The 24,537-nt window shown below is 24.3% G+C and overlaps 1 protein-coding gene across 1 annotated transcript in view; it reads right to left on the bottom strand.

The window, feature by feature from the left end:
• The window catches only part of LOC143256235 (uncharacterized), a 37,307-nt gene extending 13,152 nt beyond the window's left edge, over positions 1–24,155 (bottom strand). Inside the window, exon 1 of the mRNA XM_076513159.1 lies at positions 24,093–24,155. Within this exon, the coding sequence (XP_076369274.1) occupies positions 24,093–24,118 (26 nt within the window). The 5' untranslated portion in view covers positions 24,119–24,155. The remainder of the gene's footprint in view (positions 1–24,092) is intronic.
• Positions 24,156–24,537: the final 382 nt, after the last annotated feature.

The raw sequence follows: 24,537 nt of genomic DNA on the forward strand, positions 1-24,537 counted from the left end.
TGAATAACAGTGTAATTATAACAATACAGGTTCTAATAATGAAACATGAATAACAGTGTAATTATAACAATACAGGTTCTAATAATGAAACATGAATAACAGTGTAATTATAACAATACAGGTTCTAATAATGAAACTTGAATAACAATGTAATCATAACAATACAGGTTCTAATAATGAAACTTGAATAACAATGTAATCATAACAATACAGGTTCTAATAATGAAACATGAATAACAGTGTAATTATAACAATACAGGTTCTAATAATGAAACTTGAATAACAATGTAATCATAACAATACAGGTTCTAATAATGAAACATGAATAAAAGTGTAATCATAACAATACAGGTTCTAATAATGAAACATGAATAACAGTGTAATTATAACAATACAGGTTCTAATAATGAAACATGAATAGCAGTGTAATTATAACAATACAGGTTCTAATAATGAAACATGAATAACAGTGTAATTATAACAATACAGGTTCTAATAATGAAACATGAATAACAGTGTAATTATAACAATACAGGTTCTAATAATGAAACATGAATAACAATGTAATTATAACAATACAGGTTCTAATAATGAAACTTGAATAACAATGTAATCATAACAATACAGGTTCTAATAATGAAACTTGAATAACAATGTAATCATAACAATACAGGTTCTAATAATGAAACATGAATAACAATGTAATTATAACAATACAGGTTCTAATAATGAAACATGAATAACAGTGTAATTATAACAATACAGGTTCTAATAATGAAACATGAATAACAGTGTAATTATAACAATACAGGTTCTAATAATGAAACTTGAATGAATACAGGTTACAGGTAATAATGAAACTTGTAATCATAACAATACAGGTTCTAATAATGAAACATGAATAACAATGTAATCATAACAATACAGGTTCTAATAATGAAACATGAATAACAGTGTAATCATAACAATACAGGTTCTAATAATGAAACATGAATAACAGTGTAATTATAACAATACAGGTTCTAATAATGAAACATGAATAACAGTGTAATTATAACAATACAGGTTCTAATAATGAAACATGAATAACAGTGTAATTATAACAATACAGGTTCTAATAATGAAACATGAATAACAGTGTAATTATAACAATACAGGTTCTAATAATGAAACATGAATAACAGTGTAATTATAACAATACAGGTTCTAATAATGAAACATGAATAACAGTGTAATTATAACAATACAGGTTCTAATAATGAAACATGAATAACAGTGTAATTATAACAATACAGGTTCTAATAATGAAACATGAATAACAGTGTAATTATAACAATACAGGTTCTAATAATGAAACATGAATAACAGTGTAATTATAACAATACAGGTTCTAATAATGAAACATGAATAACAGTGTAATTATAACAATACAGGTTCTAATAATGAAACATGAATAACAGTGTAATTATAACAATACAGGTTCTAATAATGAAACATGAATAACAGTGTAATTATAACAATACAGGTTCTAATAATGAAACATGAATAACAGTGTAATTATAACAATACAGGTTCTAATAATGAAACATGAATAACAGTGTAATTATAACAATACAGGTTCTAATAATGAAACATGAATAACAGTGTAATTATAACAATACAGGTTCTAATAATGAAACATGAATAACAGTGTAATTATAACAATACAGGTTCTAATAATGAAACATGAATAACAGTGTAATTATAACAATACAGGTTCTAATAATGAAACATGAATAACAGTGTAATTATAACAATACAGGTTCTAATAATGAAACATGAATAACAGTGTAATTATAACAATACAGGTTCTAATAATGAAACATGAATAACAGTGTAATTATAACAATACAGGTTCTAATAATGAAACATGAATAACAGTGTAATCATAACAATACAGGTTCTAATAATGAAACATGAATAACAGTGTAATCATAACAATACAGGTTCTAATAATGAAACATGAATAACAAGTGTAATCATAACAATACAGGTTCTAATAATGAAACATGAATAACAGTGTAATTATAACAATACAGGTTCTAATAATGAAACATGAATAACAGTGTAATTATAACAATACAGGTTCTAATAATGAAACATGAATAACAGTGTAATTATAACAATACAGGTTCTAATAATGAAACATGAATAACAGTGTAATTATAACAATACAGGTTCTAATAATGAAACATGAATAACAGTGTAATTATAACAATACAGGTTCTAATAATGAAACATGAATAACAGTGTAATTATAACAATACAGGTTCTAATAATGAAACATGAATAACAGTGTAATTATAACAATACAGGTTCTAATAATGAAACATGAATAACAAGTGTAATTATAACAATACAGGTTCTAATAATGAAACATGAATAACAGTGTAATTATAACAATACAGGTTCTAATAATGAAACATGAATAACAGTGTAATTATAACAATACAGGTTCTAATAATGAAACATGAATAACAGTGTAATTATAACAATACAGGTTCTAATAATGAAACATGAATAACAGTGTAATTATAACAATACAGGTTCTAATAATGAAACATGAATAACAGTGTAATTATAACAATACAGGTTCATGAATAATGATAACAATGTTCTAATAATAACAGTGTAATTATAACAATACAGGTTCTAATAATGAAACATGAATAACAGTGTAATTATAACAATACAGGTTCTAATAATGAAACATGAATAACAGTGTAATTATAACAATACAGGTTCTAATAATGAAACATGAATAACAGTGTAATTATAACAATACAGGTTCTAATAATGAAACATGAATAACAGTGTAATTATAACAATACAGGTTCTAATAATGAAACATGAATAACAGTGTAATTATAACAATACAGGTTCTAATAATGAAACATGAATAACAGTGTAATTATAACAATACAGGTTCTAATAATGAAACATGAATAACAGTGTAATTATAACAATACAGGTTCTAATAATGAAACATGAATAACAGTGTAATTATAACAATACAGGTTCTAATAATGAAACATGAATAACAGTGTAATTATAACAATACAGGTTCTAATAATGAAACATGAATAACAGTGTAATTATAACAATACAGGTTCTAATAATGAAACATGAATAACAGTGTAATTATAACAATACAGGTTCTAATAATGAAACATGAATAACAGTGTAATTATAACAATACAGGTTCTAATAATGAAACATGAATAACAGTGTAATTATAACAATACAGGTTCTAATAATGAAACATGAATAACAGTGTAATTATAACAATACAGGTTCTAATAATGAAACATGAATAACAGTGTAATTATAACAATACAGGTTCTAATAATGAAACATGAATAACAGTGTAATTATAACAATACAGGTTCTAATAATGAAACATGAATAACAGTGTAATTATAACAATACAGGTTCTAATAATGAAACATGAATAACAGTGTAATTATAACAATACAGGTTCTAATAATGAAACATGAATAACAGTGTAATTATAACAATACAGGTTCTAATAATGAAACATGAATAACAGTGTAATTATAACAATACAGGTTCTAATAATGAAACATGAATAACAGTGTAATTATAACAATACAGGTTCTAATAATGAAACATGAATAACAGTGTAATTATAACAATACAGGTTCTAATAATGAAACATGAATAACAGTGTAATTATAACAATACAGGTTCTAATAATGAAACATGAATAACAGTGTAATTATAACAATACAGGTTCTAATAATGAAACATGAATAAGGTTCTAATAATGTGAATAGTGTAATATAACAATACAGGTTCTAATAATGAAACATGAATAACAGTGTAATTATAACAATACAGGTTCTAATAATGAAACATGAATAACAGTGTAATTATAACAATACAGGTTCTAATAATGAAACATGAATAAGGTTCTAATAAGTGTAATTATAACAATACAGGTTCTAATAATGAAACATGAATAACAGTGTAATTATAACAATACAGGTTCTAATAATGAAACATGAATAACAGTGTAATTATAACAATACAGGTTCTAATAATGAAACATGAATAACAGTGTAATTATAACAATACAGGTTCTAATAATGAAACATGAATAACAGTGTAATTATAACAATACAGGTTCTAATAATGAAACATGAATAACAGTGTAATTATAACAATACAGGTTCTAATAATGAAACATGAATAACAGTGTAATTATAACAATACAGGTTCTAATAATGAAACATGAATAACAGTGTAATTATAACAATACAGGTTCTAATAATGAAACATGAATAACAGTGTAATTATAACAATACAGGTTCTAATAATGAAACATGAATAACAGTGTAATTATAACAATACAGGTTCTAATAATGAAACATGAATAACAGTGTAATTATAACAATACAGGTTCTAATAATGAAACATGAATAACAGTGTAATTATAACAATACAGGTTCTAATAATGAAACATGAATAACAGTGTAATTATAACAATACAGGTTCTAATAATGAAACATGAATAACAGTGTAATTATAACAATACAGGTAATTATAACAATTCTAATAATGAAACATGAATAACATGTAATCATAACAATACAGGTTCTAATAATGAAACATGAATAACAGTGTAATCATAACAATACAGGTTCTAATAATGAAACATGAATAACAGTGTAATTATAACAATACAGGTTCTAATAATGAAACATGAATAACAGTGTAATTATAACAATACAGGTTCTAATAATGAAACATGAATAACAGTGTAATTATAACAATACAGGTTCTAATAATGAAACATGAATAACAGTGTAATTATAACAATACAGGTTCTAATAATGAAACATGAATAACAGTGTAATTATAACAATACAGGTTCTAATAATGAAACATGAATAACAGTGTAATTATAACAATACAGGTTCTAATAATGAAACATGAATAACAGTGTAATTATAACAATACAGGTTCTAATAATGAAACATGAATAACAGTGTAATTATAACAATACAGGTTCTAATAATGAAACATGAATAACAGTGTAATTATAACAATACAGGTTCTAATAATGAAACATGAATAACAGTGTAATCATAACAATACAGGTTCTAATAATGAAACATGAATAACAGTGTAATTATAACAATACAGGTTCTAATAATGAAACATGAATAACAGTGTAATTATAACAATACAGGTTCTAATAATGAAACATGAATAACAGTGTAATTATAACAATACAGGTTCTAATAATGAAACATGAATAACAGTGTAATTATAACAATACAGGTTCTAATAATGAAACATGAATAACAGTGTAATTATAACAATACAGGTTCTAATAATGAAACATGAATAACAGTGTAATTATAACAATACAGGTTCTAATAATGAAACATGAATAACAGTGTAATTATAACAATACAGGTTCTAATAATGAAACATGAATAACAGTGTAATTATAACAATACAGGTTCTAATAATGAAACATGAATAACAGTGTAATTATAACAATACAGGTTCTAATAATGAAACATGAATAACAGTGTAATTATAACAATACAGGTTCTAATAATGAAACATGAATAACAGTGTAATTATAACAATACAGGTTCTAATAATGAAACATGAATAACAGTGTAATTATAACAATACAGGTTCTAATAATGAAACATGAATAACAGTGTAATTATAACAATACAGGTTCTAATAATGAAACATGAATAACAGTGTAATTATAACAATACAGGTTCTAATAATGAAACATGAATAACAGTGTAATTATAACAATACAGGTTCTAATAATGAAACATGAATAACAGTGTAATTATAACAATACAGGTTCTAATAATGAAACATGAATAACAGTGTAATTATAACAATACAGGTTCTAATAATGAAACATGAATAACAGTGTAATTATAACAATACAGGTTCTAATAATGAAACATGAATAACAGTGTAATTATAACAATACAGGTTCTAATAATGAAACATGAATAACAGTGTAATTATAACAATACAGGTTCTAATAATGAAACATGAATAACAGTGTAATTATAACAATACAGGTTCTAATAATGAAACATGAATAACAGTGTAATTATAACAATACAGGTTCTAATAATGAAACATGAATAACAGTGTAATTATAACAATACAGGTTCTAATAATGAAACATGAATAACAGTGTAATTATAACAATACAGGTTCTAATAATGAAACATGAATAACAGTGTAATTATAACAATACAGGTTCTAATAATGAAACATGAATAACAGTGTAATTATAACAATACAGGTTCTAATAATGAAACATGAATAACAGTGTAATTATAACAATACAGGTTCTAATAATGAAACATGAATAACAGTGTAATTATAACAATACAGGTTCTAATAATGAAACATGAATAACAGTGTAATTATAACAATACAGGTTCTAATAATGAAACATGAATAACAGTGTAATTATAACAATACAGGTTCTAATAATGAAACATGAATAACAGTGTAATTATAACAATACAGGTTCTAATAATGAAACATGAATAACAGTGTAATTATAACAATACAGGTTCTAATAATGAAACATGAATAACAGTGTAATTATAACAATACAGGTTCTAATAATGAAACATGAATAACAGTGTAATTATAACAATACAGGTTCTAATAATGAAACATGAATAACAGTGTAATTATAACAATACAGGTTCTAATAATGAAACATGAATAACAGTGTAATTATAACAATACAGGTTCTAATAATGAAACATGAATAACAGTGTAATTATAACAATACAGGTTCTAATAATGAAACATGAATAACAGTGTAATTATAACAATACAGGTTCTAATAATGAAACATGAATAACAGTGTAATTATAACAATACAGGTTCTAATAATGAAACATGAATAACAGTGTAATTATAACAATACAGGTTCTAATAATGAAACATGAATAACAGTGTAATTATAACAATACAGGTTCTAATAATGAAACATGAATAACAGTGTAATTATAACAATACAGGTTCTAATAATGAAACATGAATAACAGTGTAATTATAACAATACAGGTTCTAATAATGAAACATGAATAACAGTGTAATCATAACAATACAGGTTCTAATAATGAAACATGAATAACAGTGTAATTATAACAATACAGGTTCTAATAATGAAACATGAATAACAGTGTAATTATAACAATACAGGTTCTAATAATGAAACATGAATAACAGTGTAATTATAACAATACAGGTTCTAATAATGAAACATGAATAACAGTGTAATTATAACAATACAGGTTCTAATAATGAAACATGAATAACAGTGTAATTATAACAATACAGGTTCTAATAATGAAACATGAATAACAGTGTAATTATAACAATACAGGTTCTAATAATGAAACATGAATAACAGTGTAATTATAACAATACAGGTTCTAATAATGAAACATGAATAACAGTGTAATTATAACAATACAGGTTCTAATAATGAAACATGAATAACAGTGTAATTATAACAATACAGGTTCTAATAATGAAACATGAATAACAGTGTAATTATAACAATACAGGTTCTAATAATGAAACATGAATAACAGTGTAATTATAACAATACAGGTTCTAATAATGAAACATGAATAACAGTGTAATTATAACAATACAGGTTCTAATAATGAAACATGAATAACAGTGTAATTATAACAATACAGGTTCTAATAATGAAACATGAATAACAGTGTAATTATAACAATACAGGTTCTAATAATGAAACATGAATAACAGTGTAATTATAACAATACAGGTTCTAATAATGAAACATGAATAACAGTGTAATCATAACAATACAGGTTCTAATAATGAAACATGAATAACAGTGTAATTATAACAATACAGGTTCTAATAATGAAACATGAATAACAGTGTAATCATAACAATACAGGTTCTAATAATGAAACATGAATAACAGTGTAATTATAACAATACAGGTTCTAATAATGAAACATGAATAACAGTGTAATTATAACAATACAGGTTCTAATAATGAAACATGAATAACAGTGTAATTATAACAATACAGGTTCTAATAATGAAACATGAATAACAGTGTAATCATAACAATACAGGTTCTAATAATGAAACATGAATAACAGTGTAATTATAACAATACAGGTTCTAATAATGAAACATGAATAACAGTGTAATTATAACAATACAGGTTCTAATAATGAAACATGAATAACAGTGTAATTATAACAATACAGGTTCTAATAATGAAACATGAATAACAGTGTAATTATAACAATACAGGTTCTAATAATGAAACATGAATAACAGTGTAATTATAACAATACAGGTTCTAATAATGAAACATGAATAACAGTGTAATTATAACAATACAGGTTCTAATAATGAAACATGAATAACAGTGTAATTATAACAATACAGGTTCTAATAATGAAACATGAATAACAAGTGTAATTATAACAATACAGGTTCTAATAATGAAACATGAATAACAGTGTAATTATAACAATACAGGTTCTAATAATGAAACATGAATAACAGTGTAATTATAACAATACAGGTTCTAATAATGAAACATGAATAACAGTGTAATTATAACAATACAGGTTCTAATAATGAAACATGAATAACAGTGTAATTATAACAATACAGGTTCTAATAATGAAACATGAATAACAGTGTAATTATAACAATACAGGTTCTAATAATGAAACATGAATAACAGTGTAATTATAACAATACAGGTTCTAATAATGAAACATGAATAACAGTGTAATTATAACAATACAGGTTCTAATAATGAAACATGAATAACAGTGTAATCATAACAATACAGGTTCTAATGAAAATGAATAACATGTAAATAACAATACAGGTTCTAATAATGTGAATAACAGTGTATAACAATACAGGTTCTAATAATGAAACATGAATAACAGTGTAATTATAACAATACAGGTTCTAATAATGAAACATGAATAACAGTGTAATTATAACAATACAGGTTCTAATAATGAAACATGAATAACAGTGTAATTATAACAATACAGGTTCTAATAATGAAACATGAATAACAAGTGTAATCATAACAATACAGGTTCTAATAATGAAACATGAATAACAGTGTAATCATAACAATACAGGTTCTAATAATGAAACATGAATAACAGTGTAATTATAACAATACAGGTTCTAATAATGAAACATGAATAACAGTGTAATCATAACAATACAGGTTCTAATAATGAAACATGAATAACAGTGTAATCATAACAATACAGGTTCTAATAATGAAACATGAATAACAGTGTAATCATAACAATACAGGTTCTAATAATGAAACATGAATAACAGTGTAATTATAACAATACAGGTTCTAATAATGAAACATGAATAACAGTGTAATTATAACAATACAGGTTCTAATAATGAAACATGAATAACAGTGTAATTATAACAATACAGGTTCTAATAATGAAACATGAATAACAGTGTAATTATAACAATACAGGTTCTAATAATGAAACATGAATAACAGTGTAATTATAACAATACAGGTTCTAATAATGAAACATGAATAACAGTGTAATTATAACAATACAGGTTCTAATAATGAAACATGAATACAGGTTCTAATAATGAAACATGTAATCATAACAATACAGGTTCTAATAATGAAACATGAATAACAGTGTAATTATAACAATACAGGTTCTAATAATGAAACATGAATAACAGTGTAATCATAACAATACAGGTTCTAATAATGAAACATGAATAACAGTGTAATTATAACAATACAGGTTCTAATAATGAAACATGAATAAGTGTAATTATAACAATACAGGTTCTAATAATGAAACATGAATAACAGTGTAATTATAACAATACAGGTTCTAATAATGAAACATGAATAACAGTGTAATTATAACAATACAGGTTCTAATAATGAAACATGAATAACAGTGTAATTATAACAATACAGGTTCTAATAATGAAACATGAATAACAGTGTAATTAATAACAATACAGGTTCTAATAATGAAACATGAATAACAGTGTAATTATAACAATACAGGTTCTAATAATGAAACATGAATAACAGTGTAATTATAACAATACAGGTTCTAATAATGAAACATGAATAACAGTGTAATTATAACAATACAGGTTCTAATAATGAAACATGAATAACAGTGTAATTATAACAATACAGGTTCTAATAATGAAACATGAATAACAGTGTAATTATAACAATACAGGTTCTAATAATGAAACATGAATAACAGTGTAATTATAACAATACAGGTTCTAATAATGAAACATGAATAACAGTGTAATTATAACAATACAGGTTCTAATAATGAAACATGAATAACAGTGTAATTATAACAATACAGGTTCTAATAATGAAACATGAATAACAGTGTAATTATAACAATACAGGTTCTAATAATGAAACATGAATAACAGTGTAATTATAACAATACAGGTTCTAATAATGAAACATGAATAACAGTGTAATTATAACAATACAGGTTCTAATAATGAAACATGAATAACAGTGTAATTATAACAATACAGGTTCTAATAATGAAACATGAATAACAAGTGTAATTATAACAATACAGGTTCTAATAATGAAACATGAATAACAGTGTAATTATAACAATACAGGTTCTAATAATGAAACATGAATAACAGTGTAATTATAACAATACAGGTTCTAATAATGAAACATGAATAAAGTGTAATTATAACAATACAGGTTCTAATAATGAAACATGAATAACAGTGTAATTATAACAATACAGGTTCTAATAATGAAACATGAATAACAGTGTAATTATAACAATACAGGTTCTAATAATGAAACATGAATAACAGTGTAATTATAACAATACAGGTTCTAATAATGAAACATGAATAACAGTGTAATTATAACAATACAGGTTCTAATAATGAAACATGAATAACAGTGTAATTATAACAATACAGGTTCTAATAATGAAAAACATGAATAACAATACAGTGTAATAACATAACAATACAGGTTCTAATAATGAAACATGAATAACAGTGTAATTATAACAATACAGGTTCTAATAATGAAACATGAATAACAGTGTAATTATAACAATACAGGTTCTAATAATGAAACATGAATAACAGTGTAATTATAACAATACAGGTTCTAATAATGAAACATGAATAACAGTGTAATTATAACAATACAGGTTCTAATAATGAAACATGAATAACAGTGTAATTATAACAATACAGGTTCTAATAATGAAACATGAATAACAGTGTAATTATAACAATACAGGTTCTAATAATGAAACATGAATAACAGTGTAATTATAACAATACAGGTTCTAATAATGAAACATGAATAACAGTGTAATTATAACAATACAGGTTCTAATAATGAAACATGAATAACAGTGTAATTATAACAATACAGGTTCTAATAATGAAACATGAATAACAGTGTAATTATAACAATACAGGTTCTAATAATGAAACATGAATAATGAAACAGTGTAATTATAACAATACAGGTTCTAATAATGAAACATGAATAACAGTGTAATTATAACAATACAGGTTCTAATAATGAAACATGAATAACAGTGTAATATAACAATACAGGTTCTAATAATGAAACATGAATAACAGTGTAATTATAACAATACAGGTTCTAATAATGAAACATGAATAACAGTGTAATTATAACAATACAGGTTCTAATAATGAAACATGAATAACAGTGTAATTATAACAATACAGGTTCTAATAATGAAACATGAATAACAGTGTAATTATAACAATACAGGTTCTAATAATGAAACATGAATAACAGTGTAATTATAACAATACAGGTTCTAATAATGAAACATGAATAACAGTGTAATTATAACAATACAGGTTCTAATAATGAAACATGAATAACAGTGTAATTATAACAATACAGGTTCTAATAATGAAACATGAATAACAGTGTAATTATAACAATACAGGTTCTAATAATGAAACATGAATAACAGTGTAATTATAACAATACAGGTTCTAATAATGAAACATGAATAACAGTGTAATTATAACAATACAGGTTCTAATAATGAAACATGAATAACAGTGTAATTATAACAATACAGGTTCTAATAATGAAACATGAATAACAGTGTAATTATAACAATACAGGTTCTAATAATGAAACATGAATAACAGTGTAATTATAACAATACAGGTTCTAATAATGAAACATGAATAACAGTGTAATTATAACAATACAGGTTCTAATAATGAAACATGAATAACAGTGTAATTATAACAATACAGGTTCTAATAATGAAACATGAATAACAGTGTAATTATAACAATACAGGTTCTAATAATGAAACATGAATAACAGTGTAATTATAACAATACAGGTTCTAATAATGAAACATGAATAACAGTGTAATTATAACAATACAGGTTCTAATAATGAAACATGAATAACAGTGTAATTATAACAATACAGGTTCTAATAATGAAACATGAATAACAGTGTAATTATAACAATACAGGTTCTAATAATGAAACATGAATAACAGTGTAATTATAACAATACAGGTTCTAATAATGAAACATGAATAACAGTGTAATTATAACAATACAGGTTCTAATAATGAAACATGAATAACAGTGTAATTATAACAATACAGGTTCTAATAATGAAACATGAATAACAGTGTAATTATAACAATACAGGTTCTAATAATGATAACAATGTTCTAATAATGAAACATGAATAACAGTGTAATTATAACAATACAGGTTCTAATAATGAAACATGAATAACAGTGTAATTATAACAATACAGGTTCTAATAATGAAACATGAATAACAGTGTAATTATAACAATACAGGTTCTAATAATGAAACATGAATAACAGTGTAATTATAACAATACAGGTTCTAATAATGAAACATGAATAATGAAAGTGTAATTATAACAATACAGGTTCTAATAATGAAACATGAATAACAGTGTAATTATAACAATACAGGTTCTAATAATGAAACATGAATAACAGTGTAATTATAACAATACAGGTTCTAATAATGAAACATGAATAACAGTGTAATTATAACAATACAGGTTCTAATAATGAAACATGAATAACAGTGTAATTATAACAATACAGGTTCTAATAATGAAACATGAATAACAGTGTAATTATAACAATACAGGTTCTAATAATGAAACATGAATAACAGTGTAATTATAACAATACAGGTTCTAATAATGAAACATGAATAACAGTGTAATTATAACAATACAGGTTCTAATAATGAAACATGAATAACAGTGTAATTATAACAATACAGGTTCTAATAATGAAACATGAATAACAGTGTAATTATAACAATACAGGTTCTAATAATGAAACATGAATAACAGTGTAATTATAACAATACAGGTTCTAATAATGAAACATGAATAACAGTGTAATTATAACAATACAGGTTCTAATAATGAAACATGAATAACAGTGTAATTATAACAATACAGGTTCTAATAATGAAACATGAATAACAGTGTAATTATAACAATACAGGTTCTAATAATGAAACATGAATAACAGTGTAATTATAACAATACAGGTTCTAATAATGAAACATGAATAACAGTGTAATTATAACAATACATAAGTGTAATGTTATAACAATACAGGTTCTAATAATGAAACATGAATAACATGTAAATAACAATACAGGTTCTAATAATGAAACATGAATAACAGTGTAATTATAACAATACAGGTTCTAATAATCTAATAATGATAACATGAATAATAATGAAACATGAATAGTGTAATTATAACAATACAGGTTCTAATAATGAAACATGAATAACAGTGTAATTATAACAATACAGGTTCTAATAATGAAACATGAATAACAGTGTAATTATAACAATACAGGTTCTAATAATGAAACATGAATAACAGTGTAATTATAACAATACAGGTTCTAATAATGAAACATGAATAACAGTGTAATTATAACAATACAGGTTCTAATGAAAATCTAATAATGAAACATGAATGAAACATGTAATTATAACAATACAGGTTCTAATAATGTGTAATTATAACAATACAGGTTCTAATAATGAAACATGAATAACAGTGTAATTATAACAATACAGGTTCTAATAATGAAACATGAATAACAGTGTAATTATAACAATACAGGTTCTAATAATGAAACATGAATAACAGTGTAATTATAACAATACAGGTTCTAATAATGAAACATGAATAACAGTGTAATTATAACAATACAGGTTCTAATAATGAAACATGAATAACAGTGTAATTATAACAATACAGGTTCTAATAATGAAACATGAATAACAGTGTAATTATAACAATACAGGTTCTAATAATGAAACATGAATAACAGTGTAATTATAACAATACAGGTTCTAATAATGAAACATGAATAACAGTGTAATTATAACAATACAGGTTCTAATAATGAAACATGAATAACAGTGTAATCATAACAATACAGGTTCTAATAATGAAACATGAATAACAGTGTAATTATAACAATACAGGTTCTAATAATGAAACATGAATAACAGTGTAATCATAACAATACAGGTTCTAATAATGAAACATGAATAACAGTGTAATCATAACAATACAGGTTCTAATAATGAAACATGAATAACAGTGTAATCATAACAATACAGGTTCTAATAATGAAACATGAATAACAGTGTAATCATAACAATACAGGTTCTAATAATGAAACATGAATAACAGTGTAATCATAACAATACAGGTTCTAATAATGAAACATGAATAACAGTGTAATCATAACAATACAGGTTCTAATAATGAAACATGAATAACAGTGTAATTATAACAATACAGGTTCTAATAATGAAACATGAATAACAGTGTAATTATAACAATACAGGTTCTAATAATGAAACATGAATAACAGTGTAATTATAACAATACAGGTTCTAATAATGAAACATGAATAACAGTGTAATCATAACAATACAGGTTCTAATAATGAAACATGAATAACAGTGTAATTATAACAATACAGGTTCTAATAATGAAACATGAATAACAGTGTAATTATAACAATACAGGTTCTAATAATGAAACATGAATAACAGTGTAATTATAACAATACAGGTTCTAATAATGAAACATGAATAACAGTGTAATTATAACAATACAGGTTCTAATAATGAAACATGAATAACAGTGTAATTATAACAATACAGGTTCTAATAATGAAACATGAATAACAGTGTAAATAACAATACAGGTTCTAATAATGAAACATGAATAACAGTGTAATTATAACAATACAGGTTCTAATAATGAAACATGAATAACAGTGTAATTATAACAATACAGGTTCTAATAATGAAACATGAATACAGGTTCTAATAAGTGTAATTCATAACAATACAGGTTCTAATAATGAAACATGAATAACAGTGTAATTATAACAATACAGGTTCTAATAATGAAACATGAATAACAGTGTAATTATAACAATACAGGTTCTAATAATGAAACATGAATAACAGTGTAATTATAACAATACAGGTTCTAATAATGAAACATGAATGAAACAGTGTAATTATAACAATACAGGTTCTAATAATGAAACATGAATAACAGTGTAATTATAACAATACAGGTTCTAATAATGAAACATGAATAACAGTGTAATTATAACAATACAGGTTCTAATAATGAAACATGAATAACAGTGTAATTATAACAATACAGGTTCTAATAATGAAACATGAATAACAGTGTAATTATAACAATACAGGTTCTAATAATGAAACATGAATAACAGTGTAATTATAACAATACAGGTTCTAATAATGAAACATGAATAACAGTGTAATTATAACAATACAGGTTCTAATAATGAAACATGAATAACAGTGTAATTATAACAATACAGGTTCTAATAATGAAACATGAATAACAAGTGTAATCATAACAATACAGGTTCTAATAATGAAACATGAATAACAGTGTAATCATAACAATACAGGTTCTAATAATGAAACATGAATAACAGTGTAATTATAACAATACAGGTTCTAATAATGAAACATGAATAACAGTGTAATCATAACAATACAGGTTCTAATAATGAAACATGAATAACAGTGTAATTATAACAATACAGGTTCTAATAATGAAACATGAATAACAGTGTAATTATAACAATACAGGTTCTAATAATGAAACATGAATAACAGTGTAATTATAACAATACAGGTTCTAATAATGAAACATGAATAACAGTGTAATTATAACAATACAGGTTCTAATAATGAAACATGAATAACAGTGTAATTATAACAATACAGGTTCTAATAATGAAACATGAATAACAGTGTAATTATAACAATACAGGTTCTAATAATGAAACATGAATAACAGTGTAATTATAACAATACAGGTTCTAATAATGAAACATGAATAACATGAATAGTGTAATTATAACAATACAGGTTCTAATAATGAAACATGAATAACAGTGTAATTATAACAATACAGGTTCTAATAATGAAACATGAATAACAGTGTAATTATAACAATACAGGTTCTAATAATGAAACATGAATAACAGTGTAATCATAACAATACAGGTTCTAATAATGAAACATGAATAACAGTGTAATTATAACAATACAGGTTCTAATAATGAAACATGAATAACAGTGTAATCATAACAATACAGGTTCTAATAATGAAACATGAATAACAGTGTAATTATAACAATACAGGTTCTAATAATGAAACATGAATAACAGTGTAATTATAACAATACAGGTTCTAATAATGAAACATGAATAACAGTGTAATTATAACAATACAGGTTCTAATAATGAAACATGAATAACAGTGTAATTATAACAATACAGGTTCTAATAATGAAACATGAATAACATGTAATTATAACAATGTTCTAATAATGAAACATGAATAACAGTGTAATTATAACAATACAGGTTCTAATAATGAAACATGAATAACAGTGTAATTATAACAATACAGGTTCTAATAATGAAACATGAATAACAGTGTAATTATAACAATACAGGTTCTAATAATGAAACATGAATAACAGTGTAATCATAACAATACAGGTTCTAATAATGAAACATGAATAACAGTGTAATCATAACAATACAGGTTCTAATAATGAAACATGAATAACAGTGTAATCATAACAATACAGGTTCTAATAATGAAACATGAATAAAAGTGTAATCATAACAATACAGGTTCTAATAATGAAACATGAATAAAAGTGTAATCATAACAATACAGGTTCTAATAATGAAACATGAATAACAGTGTAATTATAACAATACAGGTTCTAATAATGAAACATGAATAACAGTGTAATTATAACAATACAGGTTCTAATAATGAAACATGAATAACAGTGTAATTATAACAATACAGGTTCTAATAATGAAACATGAATAACAGTGTAATTATAACAATACAGGTTCTAATAATGAAACATGAATAACAGTGTAATTATAACAATACAGGTTCTAATAATGAAACATGAATAACAGTGTAATCATAACAATACAGGTTCTAATAATGAAACATGAATAACAGTGTAATCATAACAATACAGGTTCTAATAATGAAACATGAATAACAGTGTAATCATAACAATACAGGTTCTAATAATGAAACATGAATAACAGTGTAATCATAACAATACAGGTTCTAATAATGAAACATGAATAACAGTGTAATTATAACAATACAGGTTCTAATAATGAAACATGAATAACAGTGTAATTATAACAATACAGGTTCTAATAATGAAACATGAATAACAGTGTAATCATAACAATACAGGTTCTAATAATGAAACATGAATAACAGTGTAATTATAACAATACAGGTTCTAATAATGAAACATGAATAACAGTGTAATTATAACAATACAGGTTCTAATAATGAAACATGAATAACAGTGTAATTATAACAATACAGGTTCTAATAATGAAACATGAATAACAGTGTAATTATAACAATACAGGTTCTAATAATGAAACATGAATAACAGTGTAATTATAACAATACAGGTTCTAATAATGAAACATGAATAACAGTGTAATTATAACAATACAGGTTCTAATAATGAAACATGAATAACAGTGTAATTATAACAATACAGGTTCTAATAATGAAACATGAATAAAAGTGTAATTATAACAATACAGGTTCTAATAATGAAACATGAATAACAGTGTAATTATAACAATACAGGTTCTAATAATGAAACATGAATAACAGTGTAATTATAACAATACAGGTTCTAATAATGAAACATGAATAACAGTGTAATTATAACAATACAGGTTCTAATAATGAAACATGAATAACAGTGTAATCATAACAATACAGGTTCTAATAATGAAACATGAATAACAGTGTAATTATAACAATACAGGTTCTAATAATGAAACATGAATAACAGTGTAATTATAACAATACAGGTTCTAATAATGAAACATGAATAACAGTGTAATTATAACAATACAGGTTCTAATAATGAAACATGAATAAAAGTGTAATCATAACAATACAGGTTCTAATAATGAAACATGAATAACAGTGTAATTATAACAATACAGGTTCTAATAATGAAACATGAATAACAGTGTAATCATAACAATACAGGTTCTAATAATGAAACATGAATAACAGTGTAATTATAACAATACAGGTTCTAATAATGAAACATGAATAAGAGTGTAATTATAACAATACAGGTTCTAATAATGAAACATGAATAACAGTGTAATTATAACAATACAGGTTCTAATAATGAAACATGAATAACAGTGTAATTATAACAATACAGGTTCTAATAATGAAACATGAATAACAGTGTAATTATAACAATACAGGTTCTAATAATGAAACATGAATAACAGTGTAATTATAACAATACAGGTTCTAATAATGAAACATGAATAACAGTGTAATTATAACAATACAGGTTCTAATAATGAAACATGAATAACAGTGTAATTATAACAATACAGGTTCTAATAATGAAACATGAATAACAGTGTAATCATAACAATACAGGTTCTAATAATGAAACATGAATAACAGTGTAATTATAACAATACAGGTTCTAATAATGAAACATGAATAAAAGTGTAATCATAACAATACAGGTTCTAATAATGAAACATGAATAACAGTGTAATCATAACAATACAGGTTCTAATAATGAAACATGAATAACAGTGTAATTATAACAATACAGGTTCTAATAATGAAACATGAATAACAGTGTAATTATAACAATACAGGTTCTAATAATGAAACATGAATAACAGTGTAATTATAACAATACAGGTTCTAATAATGAAACATGAATAACAGTGTAATTATAACAATACAGGTTCTAATAATGAAACATGAATAACAGTGTAATTATAACAATACAGGTTCTAATAATGAAACATGAATAACAGTGTAATTATAACAATACAGGTTCTAATAATGAAACATGAATAACAGTGTAATTATAACAATACAGGTTCTAATAATGAAACATGAATAACAATGTAATCATAACAATACAGGTTCTAATAATGAAACATGAATAACAGTGTAATTATAACAATACAGGTTCTAATAATGAAACTTGAATAACAATGTAATCATAACAATACAGGTTCTAATAATGAAACTTGAATAACAATGTAATCATAACAATACAGGTTCTAATAATGAAACATGAATAACAGTGTAATCATAACAATACAGGTTCTAATAATGAAACATGAATAAAAGTGTAATCATAACAATACAGGTTCTAATAATGAAACATGAATAACAGTGTAATTATAACAATACAGGTTCTAATAATGAAACATGAATAACAGTGTAATCATAACAATACAGGTTCTAATAATGAAACATGAATAAAAGTGTAATCATAACAATACAGGTTCTAATAATGAAACATGAATAACAGTGTAATTATAACAATACAGGTTCTAATAATGAAACATGAATAACAGTGTAATTATAACAATACAGGTTCTAATAATGAAACATGAATAACAGTGTAATTATAACAATACAGGTTCTAATAATGAAACATGAATAACAGTGTAATTATAACAATACAGGTTCTAATAATGAAACTTGAATAACAATGTAATCATAACAATACAGGTTCTAATAATGAAACATGAATAACAGTGTAATTATAACAATACAGGTTCTAATAATGAAACATGAATAACAATGTAATCATAACAATACAGGTTCTAATAATGAAACATGAATAAAAGTGTAATCATAAGAATACAGGTTCTAATAATGAAACATGAATAAAAGTGTAATCATAACAATACAGGTTCTAATAATGAAACATGAATAAAAGTGTAATCATAACAATACAGGTTCTAATAATGAAACATGAATAACAGTGTAATTATAACAATACAGGTTCTAATAATGAAACATGAATAACAGTGTAATTATAACAATACAGGTTCTAATAATGAAACATGAATAACAGTGTAATCATAACAATACAGGTTCTAATAATGAAACATGAATAACAGTGTAATTATAACAATACAGGTTCTAATAATGAAACATGAATAACAGTGTAATTATAACAATACAGGTTCTAATAATGAAACATGAATAACAGTGTAATTATAACAATACAGGTTCTAATAATGAAACATGAATAACAGTGTAATCATAACAATACAGGTTCTAATAATGAAACATGAATAACAGTGTAATCATAACAATACAGGTTCTAATAATGAAACTTGAATAACAATGTAATCATAACAATACAGGTTCTAATAATGAAACATGAATAAAAGTGTAATCATAACAATACAGGTTCTAATAATGAAACATGAATAACAGTGTAATTATAACAATACAGGTTCTAATAATGAAACATGAATAACAGTGTAATCATAACAATACAGGTTCTAATAATGAAACATGAATAACAGTGTAATTATAACAATACAGGTTCTAATAATGAAACATGAATAACAGTGTAATTATAACAATACAGGTTCTAATAATGAAACATGAATAACAGTGTAATTATAACAATACAGGTTCTAATAATGAAACATAAGTGTAATTATAACAATACAGGTTCTAATAATGAAACATGAATAACAGTGTAATTATAACAATACAGGTTCTAATAATGAAACATGAATAACAGTGTAATTATAACAATACAGGTTCTAATAATGAAAATGAATAACAGTGTAATCATAACAATACAGGTTCTAATAATGAAACATGAATAACAGTGTAATTATAACAATACAGGTTCTAATAATGAAACATGAATAACAGTGTAATTATAACAATACAGGTTCTAATAATGAAACATGAATAACAGTGTAATCATAACAATACAGGTTCTAATAATGAAACATGAATAACAGTGTAATTATAACAATACAGGTTCTAATAATGAAACATGAATAACAGTGTAATCATAACAATACAGGTTCTAATAATGAAACATGAATAAGGTTCTAATAAGTGTAATCATAACAATACAGGTTCTAATAATGAAACATGAATAACAGTGTAATTATAACAATACAGGTTCTAATAATGAAACATGAATAACAGTGTAATTATAACAATACAGGTTCTAATAATGAAACATGAATAACAGTGTAATTATAACAATACAGGTTCTAATAATGAAACATGAATAACAGTGTAATTATAACAATACAGGTTCTAATAATGAAACATGAATAACAGTGTAATCATAACAATACAGGTTCTAATAATGAAACATGAATAACAGTGTAATTATAACAATACAGGTTCTAATAATGAAACATGAATAACAATGTAATCATAACAATACAGGTTCTAATAATGAAACATGAATAACAGTGTAATCATAACAATACAGGTTCTAATAATGAAACATGAATAACAGTGTAATCATAACAATACAGGTTCTAATAATGAAACATGAATAACAATGTAATCATAACAATACAGGTTCTAATAATGAAACATGAATAAAAGTGTAATCATAAGAATACAGGTTCTAATAATGAAACATGAATAAAAGTGTAATCATAACAATACAGGTTCTAATAATGAAACATGAATAAAAGTGTAATCATAACATAACAGGTTCTAATAATGAAACATGAATAACAGTGTAATTATAACAATACAGGTTCTAATAATGAAACATGAATAGCAGTGTAATTATAACAATACAGGTTCTAATAATGAAACATGAATAACAATGTAATCATAACAATACAGGTTCTAATAATGAAACATGAATAACAGTGTAATTATAACAATACAGGTTCTAATAATGAAACTTGAATAACAATGTAATCATAACAATACAGGTTCTAATAATGAAACATGAATAAAAGTGTAATCATAACAATACAGGTTCTAATAATGAAACACGAATAACAGTGTAATTATAACAATACAGGTGCTAATAATGAAACTTGAATAACAATGTAATTATAACAATACAGGTGCTAATAATGAAACTTGAATAACAATGTAATCATAACAATACAGGTTCTAATAATGAAACATGAATAAAAGTGTTATCATAACAATACAGGTTCTAATAATGAAACATGAATAACAGTGTAATTATAACAATACAGGTTCTAATAATGAAACATGAATAAAAGTGTAATCATAACAATACAGGTTCTAATAATGAAACATGAATAACAGTGTAATTATAACAATACAGGTTCTAATAATGAAACATGAATAGCAGTGTAATCATAACAATACAGGTTCTAATAATGAAACATGAATAAGAGTGTAATTATAACAATACAGGTTCTAATAATGAAACTTGAATAACAGTGTAATTATAACAATAGTGGTTCTAATAATGAAACTTTAATAACAATGTAATCATAATAATACAGGTTCTAATAATGAAACATGAATAAAAGTGTAATCATAACAATACAGGTTCTAATAATGAAACATGAATAAAAGTGTAATCATAACAATACAGGTTCTAATAATGAAACATGAATAACAGTGTAATTATAACAATACAGGTTCTAATAATGAAAAATGAATAGCAGTGTAATTATAACAATACAGGTTCTTATAATGAAACATGAATAACAGTGTAATTATAACAATACAGGTTCTAATAATGAAACATGAATAACAGTGTAATTATAACAATACAGGTTCTAATAATGAAATTTGAATAACAATGTAATCATAACAATACAGGTTCTAATAATGAAACATGAATAAGAGTGTAATTATAACAATACAGGTTGTAATAATGAAACATGAATAACAGTGTAATTTTAACAATACAGGTTCTAATAATGAAACTTGAATAATAGTGTCATGCTAACAACACAAATAGTAATGATGAAACTTGAATTACAAGTGTATTCGTAACAATATAAATTCTAATGACGAAATCTGAATGACAGTGTAATCCTAACAATACAAATTATAATAACGAAACTTGAATAACAATGTAATCCTAACAATACAAATTCTAATAACGAAACTTGAATAACAATGTAATCCAAACAATACAAATTCTAATAACGAAAGTGGAATAACAATGTAATCCTAACAATACAAATTCTAATAACGAAACTTGAATAACAGTGTAATCCTAACAATACAAATTCTAATAACGAAACTTGAATAACAATGTAATCCTAACAATACAAATTCTAATGACGAAACCTGTTTAACAATGTAATCCTAACAATACAAATTTTAATGACGAAACCTGAATGACAGTGTAATCCTTACAATACATATTCTAATGACAAAACTTGAATAATAAAGTAATACTCTGTCTGTAATAAAAAATGCCGTTAAACTTACCTTATCTTCCAGTTGTACGTTCTCATCTATTTCAAAATTTGCAACGTTATATACTTATACAACTATAAACACACCTGTTGTATTACACGGTCCAAGATTATAAATATAACGTACATACATTAATCTTCAGTAATTCACCCCTTTACTTTAGACAATTTCTACTGATAACATTGGTTGGCATCTTAGCGCCATCTATATTTAAAGTTAGAGTTAATGTCTTCATATATTGCTATGTCTTTAAGCTGTAGCGTGTTTTAAAGTCAGTGTCAAAGTACGGCTGTTGTTTTTCATCATTTGTTTGTGCAAACATTTCGATTGTAGAAAACAATTAATAATGGGAAAACATCTGTTAAAGAAACATTCACGTTAAATTGTTTTCCATAGTTCTATTTGTATTCTGTAGTGATAGTAATTATACTAAGTCTATCTACCACCATCTTTGACA

This window comes from Tachypleus tridentatus, chromosome 7 (assembly GCF_004210375.1).
Source record: "Tachypleus tridentatus isolate NWPU-2018 chromosome 7, ASM421037v1, whole genome shotgun sequence".
In the NCBI taxonomy this organism is placed as follows: domain Eukaryota; kingdom Metazoa; phylum Arthropoda; class Merostomata; order Xiphosura; family Limulidae; genus Tachypleus; species Tachypleus tridentatus.